The sequence below is a fragment of the Corylus avellana genome, chromosome ca3 (genome assembly GCF_901000735.1).
Source record: "Corylus avellana chromosome ca3, CavTom2PMs-1.0".
Taxonomy (NCBI): domain Eukaryota; kingdom Viridiplantae; phylum Streptophyta; class Magnoliopsida; order Fagales; family Betulaceae; genus Corylus; species Corylus avellana.
In genome coordinates this window covers 26,283,192-26,300,812 of record NC_081543.1, presented here as the reverse complement: position 1 = coordinate 26,300,812, position 17,621 = coordinate 26,283,192, and the positions used below count along the sequence as shown (strand labels likewise).

At 36.1% G+C, this 17,621-nt stretch overlaps 2 protein-coding genes across 2 annotated transcripts; one reads left to right on the top strand and one right to left on the bottom strand.

Moving 5' to 3' along the window:
• Positions 1 to 903: 903 nt before the first annotated feature.
• On the top strand, positions 904 to 5,592 carry LOC132176629 (uncharacterized). Its single transcript, XM_059588890.1, has 6 exons — positions 904 to 1,595; positions 2,760 to 3,010; positions 3,208 to 3,583; positions 3,677 to 3,808; positions 3,905 to 4,080; positions 5,120 to 5,592. Exons 1-6 carry the CDS (start codon positions 1,038 to 1,040, stop codon positions 5,241 to 5,243), a joined length of 1,617 nt encoding a protein of 538 aa, XP_059444873.1. The 5' UTR covers positions 904 to 1,037; the 3' UTR covers positions 5,244 to 5,592.
• A 5,159-nt stretch (positions 5,593 to 10,751) lies between these two features.
• LOC132175948 (transcription factor EGL1) lies at positions 10,752 to 15,529 on the bottom strand. Its single transcript, XM_059588046.1, has 9 exons — positions 15,340 to 15,529; positions 14,438 to 14,751; positions 13,646 to 13,900; positions 13,261 to 13,357; positions 13,090 to 13,104; positions 12,775 to 12,831; positions 11,802 to 12,659; positions 11,279 to 11,722; positions 10,752 to 11,073 (listed from the first exon to the last, which is right to left on the bottom strand). Exons 2-9 carry the CDS (start codon positions 14,560 to 14,562, stop codon positions 11,002 to 11,004), a joined length of 1,923 nt encoding a protein of 640 aa, XP_059444029.1. The 5' UTR covers positions 14,563 to 14,751; positions 15,340 to 15,529; the 3' UTR covers positions 10,752 to 11,001.
• Between the last annotated feature and the right edge of the window lie 2,092 nt (positions 15,530 to 17,621).

Genomic DNA, 17,621 nt, shown 5'->3' with positions numbered 1-17,621 from the left:
TTATATATTCTCATCATGTAATTCACAGCTCGAATGTGTTTAAACAATTTCACCTTGGATTTCTTAAAATTTAAATAATTCTTATTTCAAATTAAATAATATATATTTCAACTTATACAACTAACTGGTATACAATGTGTTAGAAAAAAAACAAATCTAAAAATTCCAAATCTTACTATGAGGTACAATTATCATGTATAATTGTTTTTGGATGATAAGGAAGGAAAACTTCCACATATATATATGACATGAATTTTCCGTAATTCTAAATGCTTGGTTAAGACGGCAGAGGAAGAAGAAGGGTAGATCTTTTTTTTTCTTTTTTAGGGTAGGAAACCAACCTAAAAAATTGTAGGTTTTGGGAGGGCCACCTAGGTTTAGCAGCTTCTCCAAAAATTCTGAAACTTGGCTTATTTTAAACGCTTAGATGAGATGGACAGTTGAGATTTTTAGATTTGAAAATCTCAAATTTAAGGAGAATTTTAGGGAATCTCAATCCTATTTTACACTATATTTTTTCTTTGACACCTACTCTATACTGTATTAACACACAACTAAATTCATTTTCACGATCAAAATTTTATTTTGTAGCATGTAACAGTTTATATAGTATTACGTCTTTTAAAATTTTAAATAAAATAACAACATATACACCCTATCAGAGCACTCAGAAGTTAAAAAATTTAGCCATTTTTTACTTTTATCTAAATTAGATAAACAAAACACTAAAAAGTCATCTACATCGAATTATGTAAAATACATTTTTGTTGCACTATTTACACATCCATCTCGGAAAAAAAAAAAAAAAAAAAAAAAGAAAAATTCCCCTTTTCACTTTCACTTTAGCCAATTTGTTAAACCCTACTTTGATTTATTCCCTCATTTTGATTCCACTTCACAACGACCACATATTTATAGCCCCACTTCCCGCCAATCTCCCAAACCCCAAAAACCCTACAAAACACGTCTTTATTCTTTACTCGTGGGCTTAAACCCTAGCAGTACTCCAACGCCACCACACACCTCCACACAAAGCTATGGCTTTGGATCCGAAGGCCGTGAAATCGGATTTGGTTCTGATCCTGGACTTCGGTTCCCAGTACACCCACCTCATCACGCGCCGAATCCGATCCCTTTCCGTCTTCTCCCTATGCATCTCCGGCACCTCCACGCTCTCCGCCATCGCCGAGCTGAACCCGCGCGTGGTGATTCTCTCTGGCGGACCCCACTCCGTCCATACGGTGGACTCCCCGTCGTTCCCGTCAGGGTTTCCGGAGTGGGCCCAGGAGAACGATGTGGTCGTTTTGGGCATCTGCTACGGCCTCCAGCTCATCGTCCAGCGGCTCGGCGGCGAGGTCCAGGTCGGCGAGAAGCAGGAGTATGGGAGAATGGAGATCCACGTGGATTCGGCTCCGGCCCGGGGGCTATTCGGGTCGAAGCGGGTCGGGGATAAGCAGGTCGTGTGGATGAGCCACGGCGACGAGGTGGCGCGCTTGCCCGACGGGTTCGAGGTCGTGGCCCGAAGCCAGCAAGGTGCGGTGGCGGCGATCGAAAACCGTGCTAAGAGGTTTTACGGGCTTCAGTACCACCCGGAGGTAATTGGGTTTTGGCGTTGCTTTGATTTTGAGTTCTCTAATTGGATTGGAATTGGTTTTTGAGTGGGTTCTCTTTTTTTTTGGGGTGAAACGCGGTTGTTCTGAGAATTTTTTTGATGAATATGGTCGGTTTTGTTTGTTAAGGATACGTTTTGAGTTGTGTTCGACTAATTTTGTTTTGTGTGGAGTTTTCGAAGTATGTGCAAGTACTTTAGTCGAAATTTCTTTGCTTTGAAGCAGTTGTAATTGAATTAAAATGGGTTTTGAAGTGGGTTCTTTTTGTTTTTGGGGTGAAAGGTAGTTGTTTTGGAATTTACTTATGGTGGGTTTTGTATGTGAAGAATAGGATTTTTATGTTATGTTTGATTTTTTTTAGATATATGTGTAAGTAGTTCAGTTGAAATTACTTTGGTTTGAAGCGTTTGTAATTGACTTGAAATGGGTTATGAACTGGGTTCTGTTTGTTTTTGGAGTGAAAAGTAGTTGTTTTGGGAGTTGCTTTTGGTGGGGTTTTCTTCGCTAAGGATAGGATTTTTAAGTTATGTTTGATTTTGTGGGGTTTTAGATGCATGTCAAAATTGCTTTGCTTTGAAGCTTTCGTAATTGAATTGAAATGGGTTTTGGGGTGGGTTCTGTTTGTTAAGGATGAGATTAAATTATGTTTGATTTTTTTGTGAGGTTTTAGATGTATGTGCAACAGTGCAAGTAAAAAGTGTTTATTTTGGAAATTGTTTTTTGGTGAGTTATGTCTGTTAAGTATAAGATTTTAAGTTGTGTTTGATTTTTGTGTGGTTTTTTATGTATGTGTAAGCACTTAAGTCAAAATGGATAGGGGTAGTAGGTTTCTTTTGTTTGCAATGGTTTGATTTGACGGTTGGATTATGTTTGTGTATCTCTAAGTGGAAGACATGGTAGAATAATTTAATTCAGATTTTAAATTGTTTATTTGATATGAGAAGCTCAATAAATGTTAGCACTGAGAAGAGTTTTTGTCACTATACTGCTTGTTACCAGTCAATAAAACTTGGTGAAAAAAAAAAAAAGCAATGTAATTGCTTCATTTTTGGAAAAATTGATTTTGTGCCCTTCCTCTCTTAAATCACAATTGTTACCAATGAGTTGTGTAACTCTACTCAGCAGAAAATTTCTCATAATCTTGTGTAGGTGACACATTCACCTGAAGGAATGGAAACGCTACGGTACTTTCTCTTTGAGGTTTGTGGAGTCACTGCCGGATGGAATATGGAAAATGTATTGGATGAAGAAATAAAAGTGATCAAAGACACGGTGGGACTCGAAGATCATGTGATATGTGCCTTATCGGGTGGTGTGGATTCCACGGTTGCTGCTACTCTTGTCCATAAGGCAATTGGAGATAGGCTTCATTGTGTTTTTGTTGACAATGGTTTATTGAGGTTAGAATGCAAGGAGCTTTTTTTCCTATAATACCAAAAAGATAATCAGTTCCATACTTGTGTTGTGGAAGCATTAGATAATGACAAATGACATGATAATAATTGTCAAATATTTATGTGTTTTATAGGCTTCCTTAATATATCTATTGGTGTCTTTCTCACAAGATATTTTTTACTATGGTTTCTGTTTCCTATAGGTATAAGGAGAGAGAACGAGTGGTAGAAACCTTTGAAAGGGATCTTCATCTGCCTGTTACTTGTGTTGATGCAACGGATCAATTTCTTAGCAAGCTGAAAGGCGTGGTAGATCCCGAAATGAAAAGGAAAATTATTGGGAAGGAATTTATTTCCATATTTGATGCCTTTGGCCAAGAGTTGGAGCAGAAACTAGGAAAGAAAGCGTCTTACTTGGTCCAAGGGACTTTGTACCCAGATGTGATTGAATCGTGCCCGCCACCTGGATCTGGAAGAACCCACTCCCACACAATCAAGAGCCATCATAATGTTGGAGGGCTTCCTAAGGACATGAAACTGAAGCTCATTGAACCACTTAAACTTCTATTCAAGGATGAGGTTTCCATTTCTAACTTCCTAGTGGCTTGTGCATATTTATCTGTTTTTGTTCTGCTATAATGTTATTTTGGTTGTTAATTTTTCATGTACAAGGTCCGTCAACTAGGACGGATTTTGAATGTTCCTGGGTCATTTTTAAAGCGCCATCCATTCCCTGGGCCTGGCCTTGCTGTAAGAGTGTTAGGTGATGTAACTGAAGGCAATGCTTTGGATATCCTCCGCCAGGTACATCGTGTTTAGCCATGGATGGACTCGTTGGTTTTCTTGGTTTACCTTCTTAATATTTATTTCTTATGTATTTTTTTTTTTTGGTTCCCTCAGGTTGATGAAATTTTCATTCAGTCAATCAAAGATGCTGGGCTTTATGATTCAATATGGCAAGCTTTTGCTGTGTTTTTGCCGGTAAGATCAGTTGGAGTTCAAGGTGATCAAAGAACACATTCTCATGTTGTTGCTCTGAGAGCTGTTACAAGTCAAGATGGAATGACAGCGGATTGGTAAGCCTTTAGTTTGTTCTTTATTTATATGTTCTGCCGCTATATATTTTATTTACATTCTAGCAACCTTTTCTGTATAATTTGGGCGTGTGGGTTCTGGAAAATATGGCCATTTCTATCAGTGGTGAAATGAATGTTCTAGGATTCTTAGCTGCTTCCAGTTTGTTATGTTGTGTGTGTATCGGCAAGTACACCAGAGGTGTATAAGACATGGAAGACTTGTAGCACAAAAAGGTGTCCCCATTTCTGTCAAGAACTTGAGCTTTTGAGCATTTCTTTACCTCAAGAACTTGAGCTTTTGAGCATTTCTTTACCTGTATGTATGTCCTATACTTGAGCTTTCCATATAACTATAAGTGATAAATCCTCAGTTTTGGGTAATTATTTTAAACCATAGGCTGGAAGTGCTTGTAGAATTCAAAGAACTTGAGCCGGGGTTTGAGATAGCTCGAGATTGAGCAGCTTTGACTGTTTATGTAGCTGGATATTTGTGTGTATGTTGGGGTCGGGGAATATATTTTAGACATGTAGGCCATTTCAGATGTCCATATGTACTAAATTGAGGTCTGGGATTTCTGTTTTCTTGTGCCACTAGACTGGTAATTGCAAGGAGTAACATGTTTCTAGCAGAAGTTAACCTAGGATGAGGCAAAGACTGAAAAAATATGTGAAAACCTGCAAGTCAACACCCAAACAAGCTTTAAGGAGTAAGAGCGAGAGCTTTTTGACTGATGAACGGGGACGTCAGATGTGTCACCTCATCTTATGTATAGCATATCCTCTTCTCCATCCTTGCCAAACCATCAGCCATGGAAGTGGATAATTTAACCATCTCATGTTGAAGAGAAAAATATTTTTGTTAGATTGTCTATGTCCTCACTTTCTAAGCAAAGCTTTTACACTTTGTATTGAGTATTGACTGTTGTGGTGCAATCTTCCCCAAAATTAACATAGGTTTATCCTTGTTTTTTCTTGAGTGCAATTTTAAGCGCTCTCATATCTAATACTTTTTCTCCCCTTTGGAACTGTGATATCCCAGGTACTATTTTGAGCACAAGTTCCTTGATGATGTAGCACGAAAGATCTGCAACAGCGTTCGGGGGGTAAATCGAGTCGTTCAAGACATTACATCAAAGCCGCCGTCAACTATTGAGTGGGAATGATGCTGTGTTGAATGCTTTCAACGTCAACCATTTTACTTACAGATTTAGTTGTTGCCTCCTTTCTGCATCTAATATAGATAGATAGGCAAGTAGGAGTATGAGTCAAGCCGGATTACAGGGTGATTGATGCTTGAAGTCTACAGGTAATGATTCTTAATGGACAAGACCATAAAAGTTTGTGTGAAAACTTCGATTAGTTATTGTTTTACATTTTGGTGGTGATAGTTTCTGAAATCTGTTAGCTTTGAGACATTGAATATGCAATTTTGGTTCCTGACCCAATGCGAGTGTGTTTATATGTACCGCTTATTTTGTATATTTCTATAAATTGTGATATGGTATTGAGAACTGTCTTGGCAAGAATGGAGCTTTTAACATCTAGCCACCTTCATTCTTTTGTTGCTGGATGTGGAGTAGTCTTTCTCAAGTAAGGAGTGATAATTCGTGTTTGCGTGTTGAGACATAGATATAAGACTATAGGTCAATTCTAATTCAAACCATTTAATTAAACGGGTTAGACTCATCAACCCTAATATGTTAATTTCGTATTAGGTTCATGTTGTGTTTGCAAGTTGTGTTAAAAAAATGTTAGTTTTGAATGTCAAGAGTCGAGTTTGGGTCGTGTTTAGATATGGGTGTAAAACTATATAGGTCAATTTTAGTCCGACTCATTTAATTAAATGAATCAGATCCTTTACCCTAACATACTAATTATATGTTGGATTTATGTTAAATTCGCTCATCGTGTCAGAAATTGTCGACTTTATTCTTAAACCTCCACGCAGTTTGGCGACTTTATTCTTAAACCTCCACGCAGTTTGGCACTTGTTTAGGATATGTAGGGTCTAAGCCATTTAGAAAGTGTTGTCTTAGGTAACCATGACTCTCTCCCAGCCACCTTCTCTCCTTTTTTTTTTTCACCTTCTCTTTATACCTTACCTATCATAGTTAAGGTGGTCTTTGGATTCCATCTTATAAAAAATCGCATATTTTTGGGGTTTTTTTTTTTTAATTAAGGAGGTGAAACTGCGTCTATTAATTCTAATCAAGGATGAATTTGCAACAAAAAAAAAAAAAAAATTTAATATAATCAATCTTGTACAAATATTTACCATCTACCCTTTTTTTCTATAAGTAATCAATACTCAATTCCAAATAGTTTACAAGTTGGCACGACAATTTATGTAACACCCAATAAAGCGGTAGAATTGCCCTTGCTTTTTGTCCCCCCATTTTTTTTGTCTTTTTAAAAAAAATTCCTAGAAGTTGTAAATTTTTTTTCTTCTAAATGTTATTTATTTATTTATTTTTATGAGTTTGACCCCCTAAAATAAATTTTTTACCTCTAAAAATTTTCATTTTTAGTTCTGTCCTCTCTCATCTCAAATCCTGGTTCCACCCCTGACTTGACACATCAGCCATCAAACTGTAAAATACTTATCATGTTTACAAGCGGAAATGTCGCCCTTTATAACAGATCAATTCTGCTGTTCAAGTCCAAGTATTATGACTTCCAAGTAGGAGATGGAAGTTGGTGACCAAAGGTGTGAAAGGGATCATGCATGAAGTCTTGTTTATTCAAATGGGGGAAAGGCTAGAAAGAAAAATGTCGATGTTAGGATCAATTATATGTTACTTAGTGGATCCCTTTTTTCTATTGTTTTCTTGTCTCTACTTCATTAGAATCATTGCTTTGATGATGTATACCCTCCAATTTTCCATGCCCACTTAGAAGGGCATGCAAGTTTCATCATTTTGGTGATAGAAAACATCATGGTATGAAAGGACCTTAGTTGGGGTCCATGTTAAGGATCATCTTGGCTGTGATTGGGCAGATTAAATCTGATCAGATGTACATCTAAATTTAGTAGAACACAAATTTCAAACAGATTCATGACGATTGTGACTGCCACTCAAGTGAAGTGAATATTATTATATTGGAAGAGGGATTTGGACTGCAACTTAGAATACACATGATTCATAAAGATTGTGACTGCCACCAAAGTTAAGTGGATTATTTAATTAAGAGAGAGATTTGGACTGAAAATTTGAGGGAATGGGACAAGTGGCATGATTGACAAGGGGACAAAAGGCTTCATTTTGCAGAGTCATCCATGTGGAAGAAAAGTCATTGCAGCATTGAAAAAAGAAGAAAAGTTTTTGTTTTTGATTTTGAAAGTACATAGAAGAAGAAGAAGAAGAAGAAGAATAAAGACCTCCTAGATACGTATTTGGATCATATTTGCTTTTCTTATATTCAATTCAATTTTAATTTTTTTTTATAAGAAAGTATCATTCAATAAGATTTTTGTGCAAAGATCCCTTACGATGTTCAAATTTTATTGAAATTCAGACAGTTCATAAATAGGGAATTGCAAAATTTACATGATCCAGATAATTTAGGGTGTGGGGTCTATTCGGAGTAAGTGAATCTCTCACATCCTCTTCTCTTAGACTGACTAAATGTTAGTGGACACCGGATAGAGATCTCCGACTTTTGTTGTTCAGATTGTTAGCAATTTAGATAATAAATGTGAGTGTCTTTATGGGGCTCACCTGTCTGAACAGGTATCGGACAGCCTATCCACATGTTCAGAGGTGGATTCTCTTAGGGCTCTCTCACATTTACTGTCTGAATTACTCTGAATTGATAACAAACAGTAAATTGCTGAGAATTCAAATTTGTGAAAACTCCATAAAATTCAAACACCGCAATTGTAGAAGGATTTCAATTTTTGTGCTAAGTGGGTGTATTCGAACTTTAAATTGCATTGTCTCATATTTGACTCTTTCTCCCTCTCTTCTTTCCCTCTTAGCATGCTTTGAAAAGCCATGGATTTTCAAAAGAGAAAAAAGAAAAGTATATTTTTTTTGTTAAAAAAAAAAAAAGAAATAATCATTGATAGTCAAAGTCTTAAACCCTCTTTTTCTCTTCTCTTTTAAGGCATTTTGTAGGCTAGGTGACCCTTTTTCCACGGGTATTACCTTTAGATTGAGATAAATGATGCTCTCAGAGTCCTAGTCTTTGCCACCGAAAAATAATTTCACCTTTAAGCCTCTGCCTGTAGTTTCCACTTTCCACACCTCTAAACTAGTCCTGCTTTTGAGAATCATAAGATTGAATTAAAAAAAAAAAAAAAATCCTCATGCATCAACCTATGATAGAGAATAATAATAGAATAGGGCCACCCCTTCCTAGGGGAAAAAACATACTGTACTGTTCTAGTATCTAGGGTTGTAGTTTTTTATCAAATTACTCTCTATGATTCAAAATCGATCCTCAACATTTATTCTATTATCAAATTACTCGCTCTATCACATTTGGGTTAAATTTTTTGATTGAATATCACGTCATTCTCAATAATGTTTTGACCCTTGTGTATATTCTCAATTAGCTTCACCACGTCAATCACATGCCACGATGGATCGCCATATCATAAATGTACCATGTTATTAAAAAATGTACTAGGGTCTGCTATAGGAAGGGGTGGCCCTATTCCATTGTGGGAGAGGGATTCATAGCCACCCCCCATCTGTTGGGAAGGCCTCCCACTCCCAAGTCCCAATACAACCCCTCTCATAGCAGACCGTTTCTTACTTTCTTTAAATAACATTTTAGTGATTTTCTAATTGGTCAATTTTTAATGACGTAACATTGATGTGGCGGTCCATTTTGGCATGTGATTGACGTGGTGAAACTGATTGTGCAGTGTATATACGTGTCACAATATTATGGGATATGACATGGCATTTCATTAGAAAATCTTATCTTACTTATTTACACGAAAGAGAGAGAGAGACTGACCTACCTGTCTCCCAATTATCAAAACTACTTGTTATAGAAGCAAAAGATTTGATAGCCATGGACTCATATGACACTGGCTTTGTTTAATAATGCTTTTTCTTTCTTCTTCTTGTTTACTATTTTTAAAATAAAAATATGAACAAACAATTTAAAATATAAAATTCTTACAAAACACTCAAAAACAATTTTCACTTTTATGTCATATCAAAACAATTTTTTTTTTTTTTTTTTTAAAAAAAAAACAAAAAATACCCTCTAAAAAAAATTAACAAATGACTTTCTAGAGTTGGCCAATGTAAATCCTGCACTATTACATTGTGTGGATACTTTGTCAGCCTTTTTATACGTATCTACTAATTTAAAATTTTAATTAATTTTATACTATTTAAATGATTTTTTTTTTTTTTAAGAGAAACAAACACAAACAGAGCAAAAACAACAAGAAACAAAACTAATAGAGGGTGGATCATTCCCACTACAAATGGGAAAAGAGGGGGAATGGGGGGTGGATCCTTCCCACTACAAATGAGAAAAGATGGGGAATGGGGTAAGTGAGCGCTATTCGTGGCCCAATAAGCCACGTGATGGGGTGGAATGCAGCTGGAGTGAGCTCTAGCTGCAGCTCAATAAGCCACGTAATGAACGCAAAAATTTACACTTTTGTGAACTTTTTTTTGCCTTCCAAGAGAAAAATGGGGGAATCATAGCAATGGTCCAATGGAGTGGCAAAAGTAGAAAAATGGGGGAATCATAGCAATGGTCCAATGGAGTAGCAAAAGTAGAAAAATGGGGAATCATAGCAATAGTCCAATGGAGTACCACTTTTGCTTCATCCTTTGCTTAAATGAATTCTTACTTTGCTTAAAGTGAGACCGCTTTTGCTTTCCGGCTTCACGGGGATTTAAGCAACTTTGCAGTAGTAAAATGACTTAAATCGCAACTTGGAGTTAATTATTCCACTTAGTTTGGGGATTATCATGAAGATTAAAGCACATGCAGATATTAAATATACAAAAATGACTGAAATTTAAATGGACGTGGCAGCCAGGACCTCTCAGATTTCTATGCAGCTCTATAAAATAATGGTTTCCGTGCTGAGGGGCTTTTAACAAAACAACCAAACACCTTTTACAGCATGTCCTTTTTGTTCTTTTGTGTCTGTCTTCTGCTACACACTGTCATCAACTGTGTTTTCAATGTCTTTTCTCTTGCACAGTAACCATGTGCAAAACAAATTGCCCATTTGTCTTTTTTTGGGTGAGCTTTTGTCCTAAACATTTGTATTCATCAACATATTATCATTATACATTAATTAAGTGGGATATTGGTTAGTCCTAGGGTTATTTTTAAAAATTGCAGAATGTAGACAGCCAAGAGAGAATCTGTCTGGACAAAGAGAATTTTAAAAATCCCTGTGAAAGCAAAGTATTATATAAACTTTTAATATTATTTAGTAAGCAGTTATATATATATATATATATATATGAAATAATATGACAGTAAAAATTAACAAAAGCTTACCAAAAGGAAAAGGTCGATAGTTAATTTTTACTGTCACGTCATCGCAGCAATATGGTAATCGTATAATAGTCTATATATATATATATATATATTAGCAGTTTGGATGTTTTGGATGTTTTTGTTCAAATTCCTGCATACAAGGGATTTGCTTCACTCTAGCTCCTTTTCTCAGTGAATGTCACTTTAAAGAAAAACATATTACTCTATCATAAATGAGAGGTTGTGGGTCAAGCTTTGTTAGGTATAGAAGTGCACTACTAATGAAAAAGAAAGTACAATATCAGAAGATGTTTAAATCTTATTCTCTCTCTCTCTGCATAAATAGCCCTAGAAGATGTGATTTTGACAATAGATTCCAATATACATATTACACTGACAATTGAAGCAGGGATTCTAAAACAGCCCTAGGTTTCTAGGGAAAAAAAAAGAGCTTCAACACTTCCTAGTGAATCTCTGAAGTGCTTGTTTGATCATCCCAGCTGATGCAACAACTGATCCCTTGAACTGCAGACAACAAAGATTGATTGGTCCATAGTACTAATCCAAAAATGTTGTATCCAAACATTGGAAAAGTTTGGCATCATACTAGGAAATAGGCTTATTCAAAACCATCACGGTTGAAAATACAAAAGACAGTTGAATAACTGCTTCCTTTTCAAGAACAAAACAAAAGGGAAAAACCACTCTTTTTGTGATTCTGAGTGCATACCTTTGATTTAATGTTCAGTGAAAGCGTCCCTTCGACTGTGGACGATTGAACCGAGTGACAATCTAATTGGAGATTGCTTATTGCATCCATGATCTCTAACAGCACTCCCTCCCTCCAAGGACATCTCATCTGAATTAGAACCTCCCTATTAGTCATGCTGACAATCACATTATCGGTTGAACCTTCTTTCGGTACAACACGGTTTCTCTCTGGCTCCGTTTCATCGATGTCACAGGCCTTCCTCTTGTTTATCAGTGGTTTTTTGATGTTATTAGTTTTGTTGTTGCCATAGTTATCAGATGTTCTCTCTACACTATCTTGGGATTTTCCTTTTGTCCTAGCTTCTACCTCTGTCAACTCCCTGCCAGATTCCAACTCTCCAACCCTTCTCTCAAGCTCTTTTAGATATTCTATTGCATCATCAAGTATAGATAATTTGTCATCCTGCATAAACAAGAAGAAAGAAATTTCAATTAGTAATTGTTGTCTATTGCCAACTACCAGGAAATGGAGTTTCAACTACCTTGCTAATTGAAGGAACCATCGATTTTAGAGTGAAAAATCTTTCATTTAGTTTTTCCTTTTGCCCCCTCTCAGCTAATGCATTGCTCATACCAATTTCATCAGCCTCTGGTCTCCACACTACATCTTTAATACCATTATCCTCTGGGGAGTCAAACAAGTCACCAACATGCATCCGAGGAACCACAAACAAAACCTTCTTCAATAGTTTTTGCGGGGTTTCACCTCCGGGATTCTGACAATGTGCTAAACCTTTTTTATTCCAACTAACAAAACTGGATTCCCGCTGATAATTTCGAAAATATGGTCCCAAAATCAACTGGTGTGAACTCTTTAAAAGGGAAGAAAGAACACTCTGATAGTGCAGATCATTGCTCCGGACATCCAGGAAGCACATTTTTGTGTGATTGCACTCTTGAAGGTCCTGCAAACAATGGTCGTTCACCTGTTCACCCTTAGGAACAGAGACATCATTTTCAGGTTCTACAAAAGTTTGAGATATACAGTCACTAGAATTCATGGAATGATGGACACAATTACTGAACTCCTCATCCATAAACTGCCAGCTTTGTACTTGAGAAGCTCCCCCATTCATTCCTTCCACCAAAAACGAATCCTCTGCTGGCTGATTGGGCTCAAATCCATTTGAACTGTTATTGGGAGAAACCATATCTAATTCTTCACCTTGTACATGTGGAACTAATTTGGTGTCCAGAATATCCTGATCAAGCACAGCACAAGCAGGATTCTTGTCATTCCTTGTGTTTCCTGCACCTGCGGATTTCTTGGAAATTATGGGATGTGGAATCTCCAAGAAAGAAGTTTTAACGTGCTGAATGAGACTAGGGTCTTCCAAAACCTTCAGAAAACAAATTACAAACAGCAACAAAGACTTACTTCAGCATGAACTGTAGTAAAACCAAATTTCTAAATGATTTATGATATCAAAGCAGGAATCTGAGACAAAAGGTTACCAGATCCGTCACCCCCAGCTCGATCACACCTCCCAAAAATGGAAAGCATACCACAGTCTGAAAGTTGAAGATATCAATATAGGCTCTTCAGTAACAATCTTTATGCTAACAGTTCAATCATATAAGTTTCCAAGGCTTTTGTATCCATCGCGAGCATCGATGAAAATTTATCTTTGAATTTAAGAAGGGTTTTCTTATGGTTTTTCCTCTTCAATTAGAATAATGTTTTGAACATGTTTTAGTTCTAGAGTTGAGAGTAATTTTAAGTGAATTTAGAGGCAGATAATTTAGGGCAAAGAAAAATCACATTAGTACCTGAATAGATGCACTCTGAGAAGACGGTTGTTGCAAGTCCATCATGAAACCAAAACCAAAAAGAAAAAATAAATTCAGTTTCTTTGGCAATGGAGCATGCCATAGTTTATTCTATATGTATGAAATTTTATTTACCAATAAATTATTCCCAAACAAGCAACAGTAACCTACCTTTGCCAGCAGAGAGCGACTGAAAACCTTGCTATCTGCAAAGTGAGCGTTGCGCAGCCAGATTGGTTCGCCATTTGCTAATGTTCTTCCAGGCAACCTAAGAACAATCCGAAGCAAGAATTGAAGATAGTAAAGGCTTGTGGCTAGATGCATACTTCATGATAGATAGAAGACAACATGGTTAATGGTAGTAGCTCAAGGTGATTCTGAGGGGAAAAGGATTACTCTTGTCTGATGGGTTTTTTTATAAGCAATCGAAATATCATTAAAAAGCGTAGGCGCAACCCAGTTACATAGAAAACATACAAAAGAAAGCATGTAACTAAAATGAGAAAAAATAACTAGAAAATCATGAAAAGGGTAATGCTTGAACACGAACACCTACCCTTGTCCAATGTTGAACACGAATGACATGCAAACCAAGTAATACCACTCAGTGTCACTGAGATCTTCAGGGGATAATGCTACTGAAGGCCTTCTAGATTGTGGGCTAGCTTCACCAGCTGAGAGGGAATCGTATAGTTCTCTCAATTGCTCACTCCTCTGCAAACCCAGTTGGTCGGCATTGAGTTCTAAAGCTTGAATTGTTTTCCTGGTCTTAATATCTCCATTGTAGTATCCATCACCCCACTCCAAGACCCTATCATATCAAGAACAGGAAGAATATGTTAGAATTGTAAGAATGAGGAGTTACGTTTTCTTTTGTTCCAGCACTTCCCCTTTCAAATCAGTCAAAAAGCAATATCTAAGCACCATAGCAGAATATGAAAGAAATTTGAAGTACTGGAACAAACTGGCATATCTTCTTCTTGACATGGAAAATGCATCAAGAATGTTACAGGAAGAGATCATAATCTGGATGCACGTAATTTAACACAATCCACATTATGCCAAATTATACAGAATTTAAGAAACATATTTGAATTTTAAAACTTCCATGAGGTAAAAATTGTAAGATGGAACAGAATTCTCTGCAAAGATAAACTTATTTCTTCCAAGCCCAGTACGCATTTCGTATCGAATTTCCAAATTCAATCTGACCCAAGTGCAGAAATAAAGAAAGATTGCATTTGAAGAAATTTTTTTTGACTTTCTAGCCAAAAAAAAAAACAAAAAAAAAAAACAAAACAAAAATAAGAACAAAAACAAAAAAGAAGAGAAACGCATAGCATAGTACCCTGGCTGTCTAGCAGAAATGGACCAGAAGATAGCGTAGCTCCACTGGATGCTTCTCACCGCTAGAGCAAGTTTTTTCTTCAAGTTTTCTGGCACCCTCTCCTCCATCTGGAGCCCAGTAGCCATCTTCTAGCATGCAACTCTGAAGCTCAAAATCTGCTCAGATGCAAATGGGTTCCTGATTCTTCATCTTCCCAACACAAGAACCAAATCTAGTTCCTTTTGTCGTGGAATATTCCCTTAAATCCCAACCAAAGCACGTGTTTAGCTCAAATTCTTGATTCTTGGTATCCCAAGACAGGTTTCTCCCGGTTTCTGCACCAACAAACCATAGCTCAAATCCATCATCGTCTAGCTAGAAAAGGGTGAAAAAAAAAAAAAAATCCAAAAATTTATGGTTGCCGGAAGAGTTGGAGCTAGAAAACTAGTAGAAGGAAAGGGGGAAAAAAAGCAGCCAATACTCATTCTTATTCGAAGTTCAAGAACTGGTTTAGACACTAACTGCCATAACTGGACCAGTAGTAATTACTTTCTTCTTTGGTACAGAATCAGAACACTCACTTTCATGAAAAGGAAAAAACAGAGATAAATGAGAAATGGTAATCTTATGCATGGGATAACTGAGATTTCCTCTAAAAGCCACTTGTTATTGTCAGGTAACCCAAAATAGACAGGACAGCTACAATCGCTGTATTCATCTCTTGCTTTTAGCTCTCTCAAAAAAACAAACAAAAACCAAGTTTTAACAACAAATTAAAGATCTGGGCTTTCTCGTGGGTGTGTTTGTCTAACCACAAGAATCATAGAACAGAGCTCAAGAACAGAGTCTTTAATGGGAAACAGGTAGAATCAGTAAAGTAGCTATATGAGAAAAAATAAATACGTGTTGTTAATTTTTCTCACATTTTCGTCCATGGGCATTGGAGCTAGAAAATTCACATGGAGATTGAGCAGCATCAGAAAGATTCCTAGAACTGTTTTTCGATCCAGCTTAGATGGGAAGAGAGGAGGGAGAGAGAAATGATAGAGCAACAGCGTTGTACATGAATATTTTTAAGGTCGTCGTATATGCTTTAATGGTGGGATTTGGTGAGAAATAATAAAGAAAAAACCAAGAACAATTATTTGTTTGATTGTAAAACTCGTAGTATTTCCTATTTGTCGGTGTTGTAGAAGGACCTACTCCCGTCACTATAGCCTTTTATTTCACGCATGTGGCTTAATATCAATCACACCAAAGCCGAGCAGAAACAAACGACTGCTCCATTAATCGACCTCACCGTCGTGTTCGGCTAGGCTTGATAGCGAGCCCATTGGCCAAAATTTTCTTTTAAATTTAATTAAAAAAATAAATTACACTGACATTTTGTTTATACTATTATTTGTTTATATCATTTTGTTTAGCTATTTTATATAAAAATTTAAAATGCATAAACTATTAAATTAAAGGAAACTACTCTAATCTAAGAAAAATAAGGTAAAAACGTAATTAAAGGTAAAGTTGTTTCTTTTCCATGGGTTAAAATAAGGCACTAAAATTATAAATGAAAGTATGAAACTTTATTATTATTATTTTAATGTAAACTTGAGGATTTCATTAATTAAAGATCATGGGCATAAATCACTTACACATTAGAGCAAAAAAACTCTTACAGCACAAAGCATAAAACTCTGCAAAAATCATAGTCACATGCTATGAGGTTACAAAGTCATAGATACAAACAAAAATTATTACAATCAAGTACTATTTATGACTTCAATTTTTCGCTAACCCATGTACAAATACAATTAAAGAGCAGATCTGCTCCGAGTAGACTAGATCTAAGACATAAGTAGCCAAATTTTCTAACAACATTTATTTAAATCGACTGCGAGAGATAACCCTTCACACCTAATTATTCAGTTTGTGAAAAATAACCTTTCATAACTAATTATTTTCTCCTCACTCATGATGGCAGATCTAGAGAGAAAAAACCTCTTATTCAAAACAAAAAACAAAAAACACAAACAAACAACTAATAAGCAGCAGCGGCGTCCAGGGAGGAGATGAACGGCACAATACGGGGAAGGTGGACAGACGCATAGCGGAGAGAGCGAAGTTATTGCTCTGGTCAGAGAACACCTACAAACATAAATAAAAAAAAAAAAAATAAAAAAAATAAAAAAAGGTAAAAACAAAAGGGAGCAATAGGGTAAGAGCGGGAAGTAGAAGGGCAAGGGGAGAGGAGGAGGGAGCAGATCTGCTCCCTCTTCCTCTCAAAACTGTTTTATGAGGAAAATGGCCGAGAGACGGCTTCTAGGGTTTTTGATACCCAAGCATGAAACTCTATTATCAATGTGAAAAGATAGGTAAACTTGTAAATATAAACATTGGATTGTCCAATGAATAAAGTGTTAGAAAAATAAGATTGTATGATAGAAAATGAAATACTCTCAAGGTGTATTACTGTGTTGCTTTTTTTTAAAAAAATATTTATTTTCACTGGATTGTGATGAACTGGTATGCAAAAGGTTACAATAAGTATTTTTTTCAAAATATAATAGATCCTAAAAAAACTTATGTTGCTTGGTTGTGTTTGGTACAAACAAAACCACGGTCCAAATCAAACCACAGGATTGAATGATTATGACATCTAAAAATAATGGTTAAGTTCTAATCACTCTGATGCTTCATATCAAGTGTGCCATTAGCGCCCTACAATCCACTGTCACGCAAGTAGGTGTCTGTTCAGTGCGAAGCCCTGTACTAAAGTATGCACACGTACAAGTGCATGCTTAATATGTGTTGGGCTTTTAAATGCCAAATTGACTTTCTCTCTCTCTTTTTTTTATTTTTTTTTTATTTTTTTATGTCATAAAACTCTATTCTTTCAATGCTCTTTAATACATTTCATTTAAAAATTCTTTAACATAAAGATAGTAATATGACAATATATATATATATTGAAAATTCTTTAACATAAAGATGGTAATATCACTACTATGACAATAAATATACATATTAATTGTAAATTTTTGTGACATAAAGATGGCAATATTGATGGTAATTACCTCTAGATTTTGAGAATACAAAGGAAAAACCAAAAACAGAAGGAAGAATCTAGACCTTGTGCTAAAAGTTGTAAAACTAGCCTTGCCATGACCATGACATGTTATATATATGGCCTTCATCCATGTATAGATGT

Coding starts and splice junctions, on each gene's coding strand:
- LOC132176629 (XM_059588890.1), top strand. CDS start 1,038: ATGGCTTTGGATCCGAAGGCCGTGAAATCGGATTTGGTTCTGATCCTG. Junction 3,011..3,207: donor GTTGACAATGGTTTATTGAG/GTTAGAATGCAA, acceptor TGTTTCCTATAG/GTATAAGGAGAGAGAACGAG. Junction 3,584..3,676: donor AACTTCTATTCAAGGATGAG/GTTTCCATTTCT, acceptor TTCATGTACAAG/GTCCGTCAACTAGGACGGAT.
- LOC132175948 (XM_059588046.1), bottom strand. CDS start 14,562: ATGGCTACTGGGCTCCAGATGGAGGAGAGGGTGCCAGAAAACTTGAAG. Junction 12,660..12,774: donor AGCTGGGGGTGACGGATCTG/GTAACCTTTTGT, acceptor TGTTTTCTGAAG/GTTTTGGAAGACCCTAGTCT. Junction 11,723..11,801: donor TGGTTCCTTCAATTAGCAAG/GTAGTTGAAACT, acceptor TTGTTTATGCAG/GATGACAAATTATCTATACT.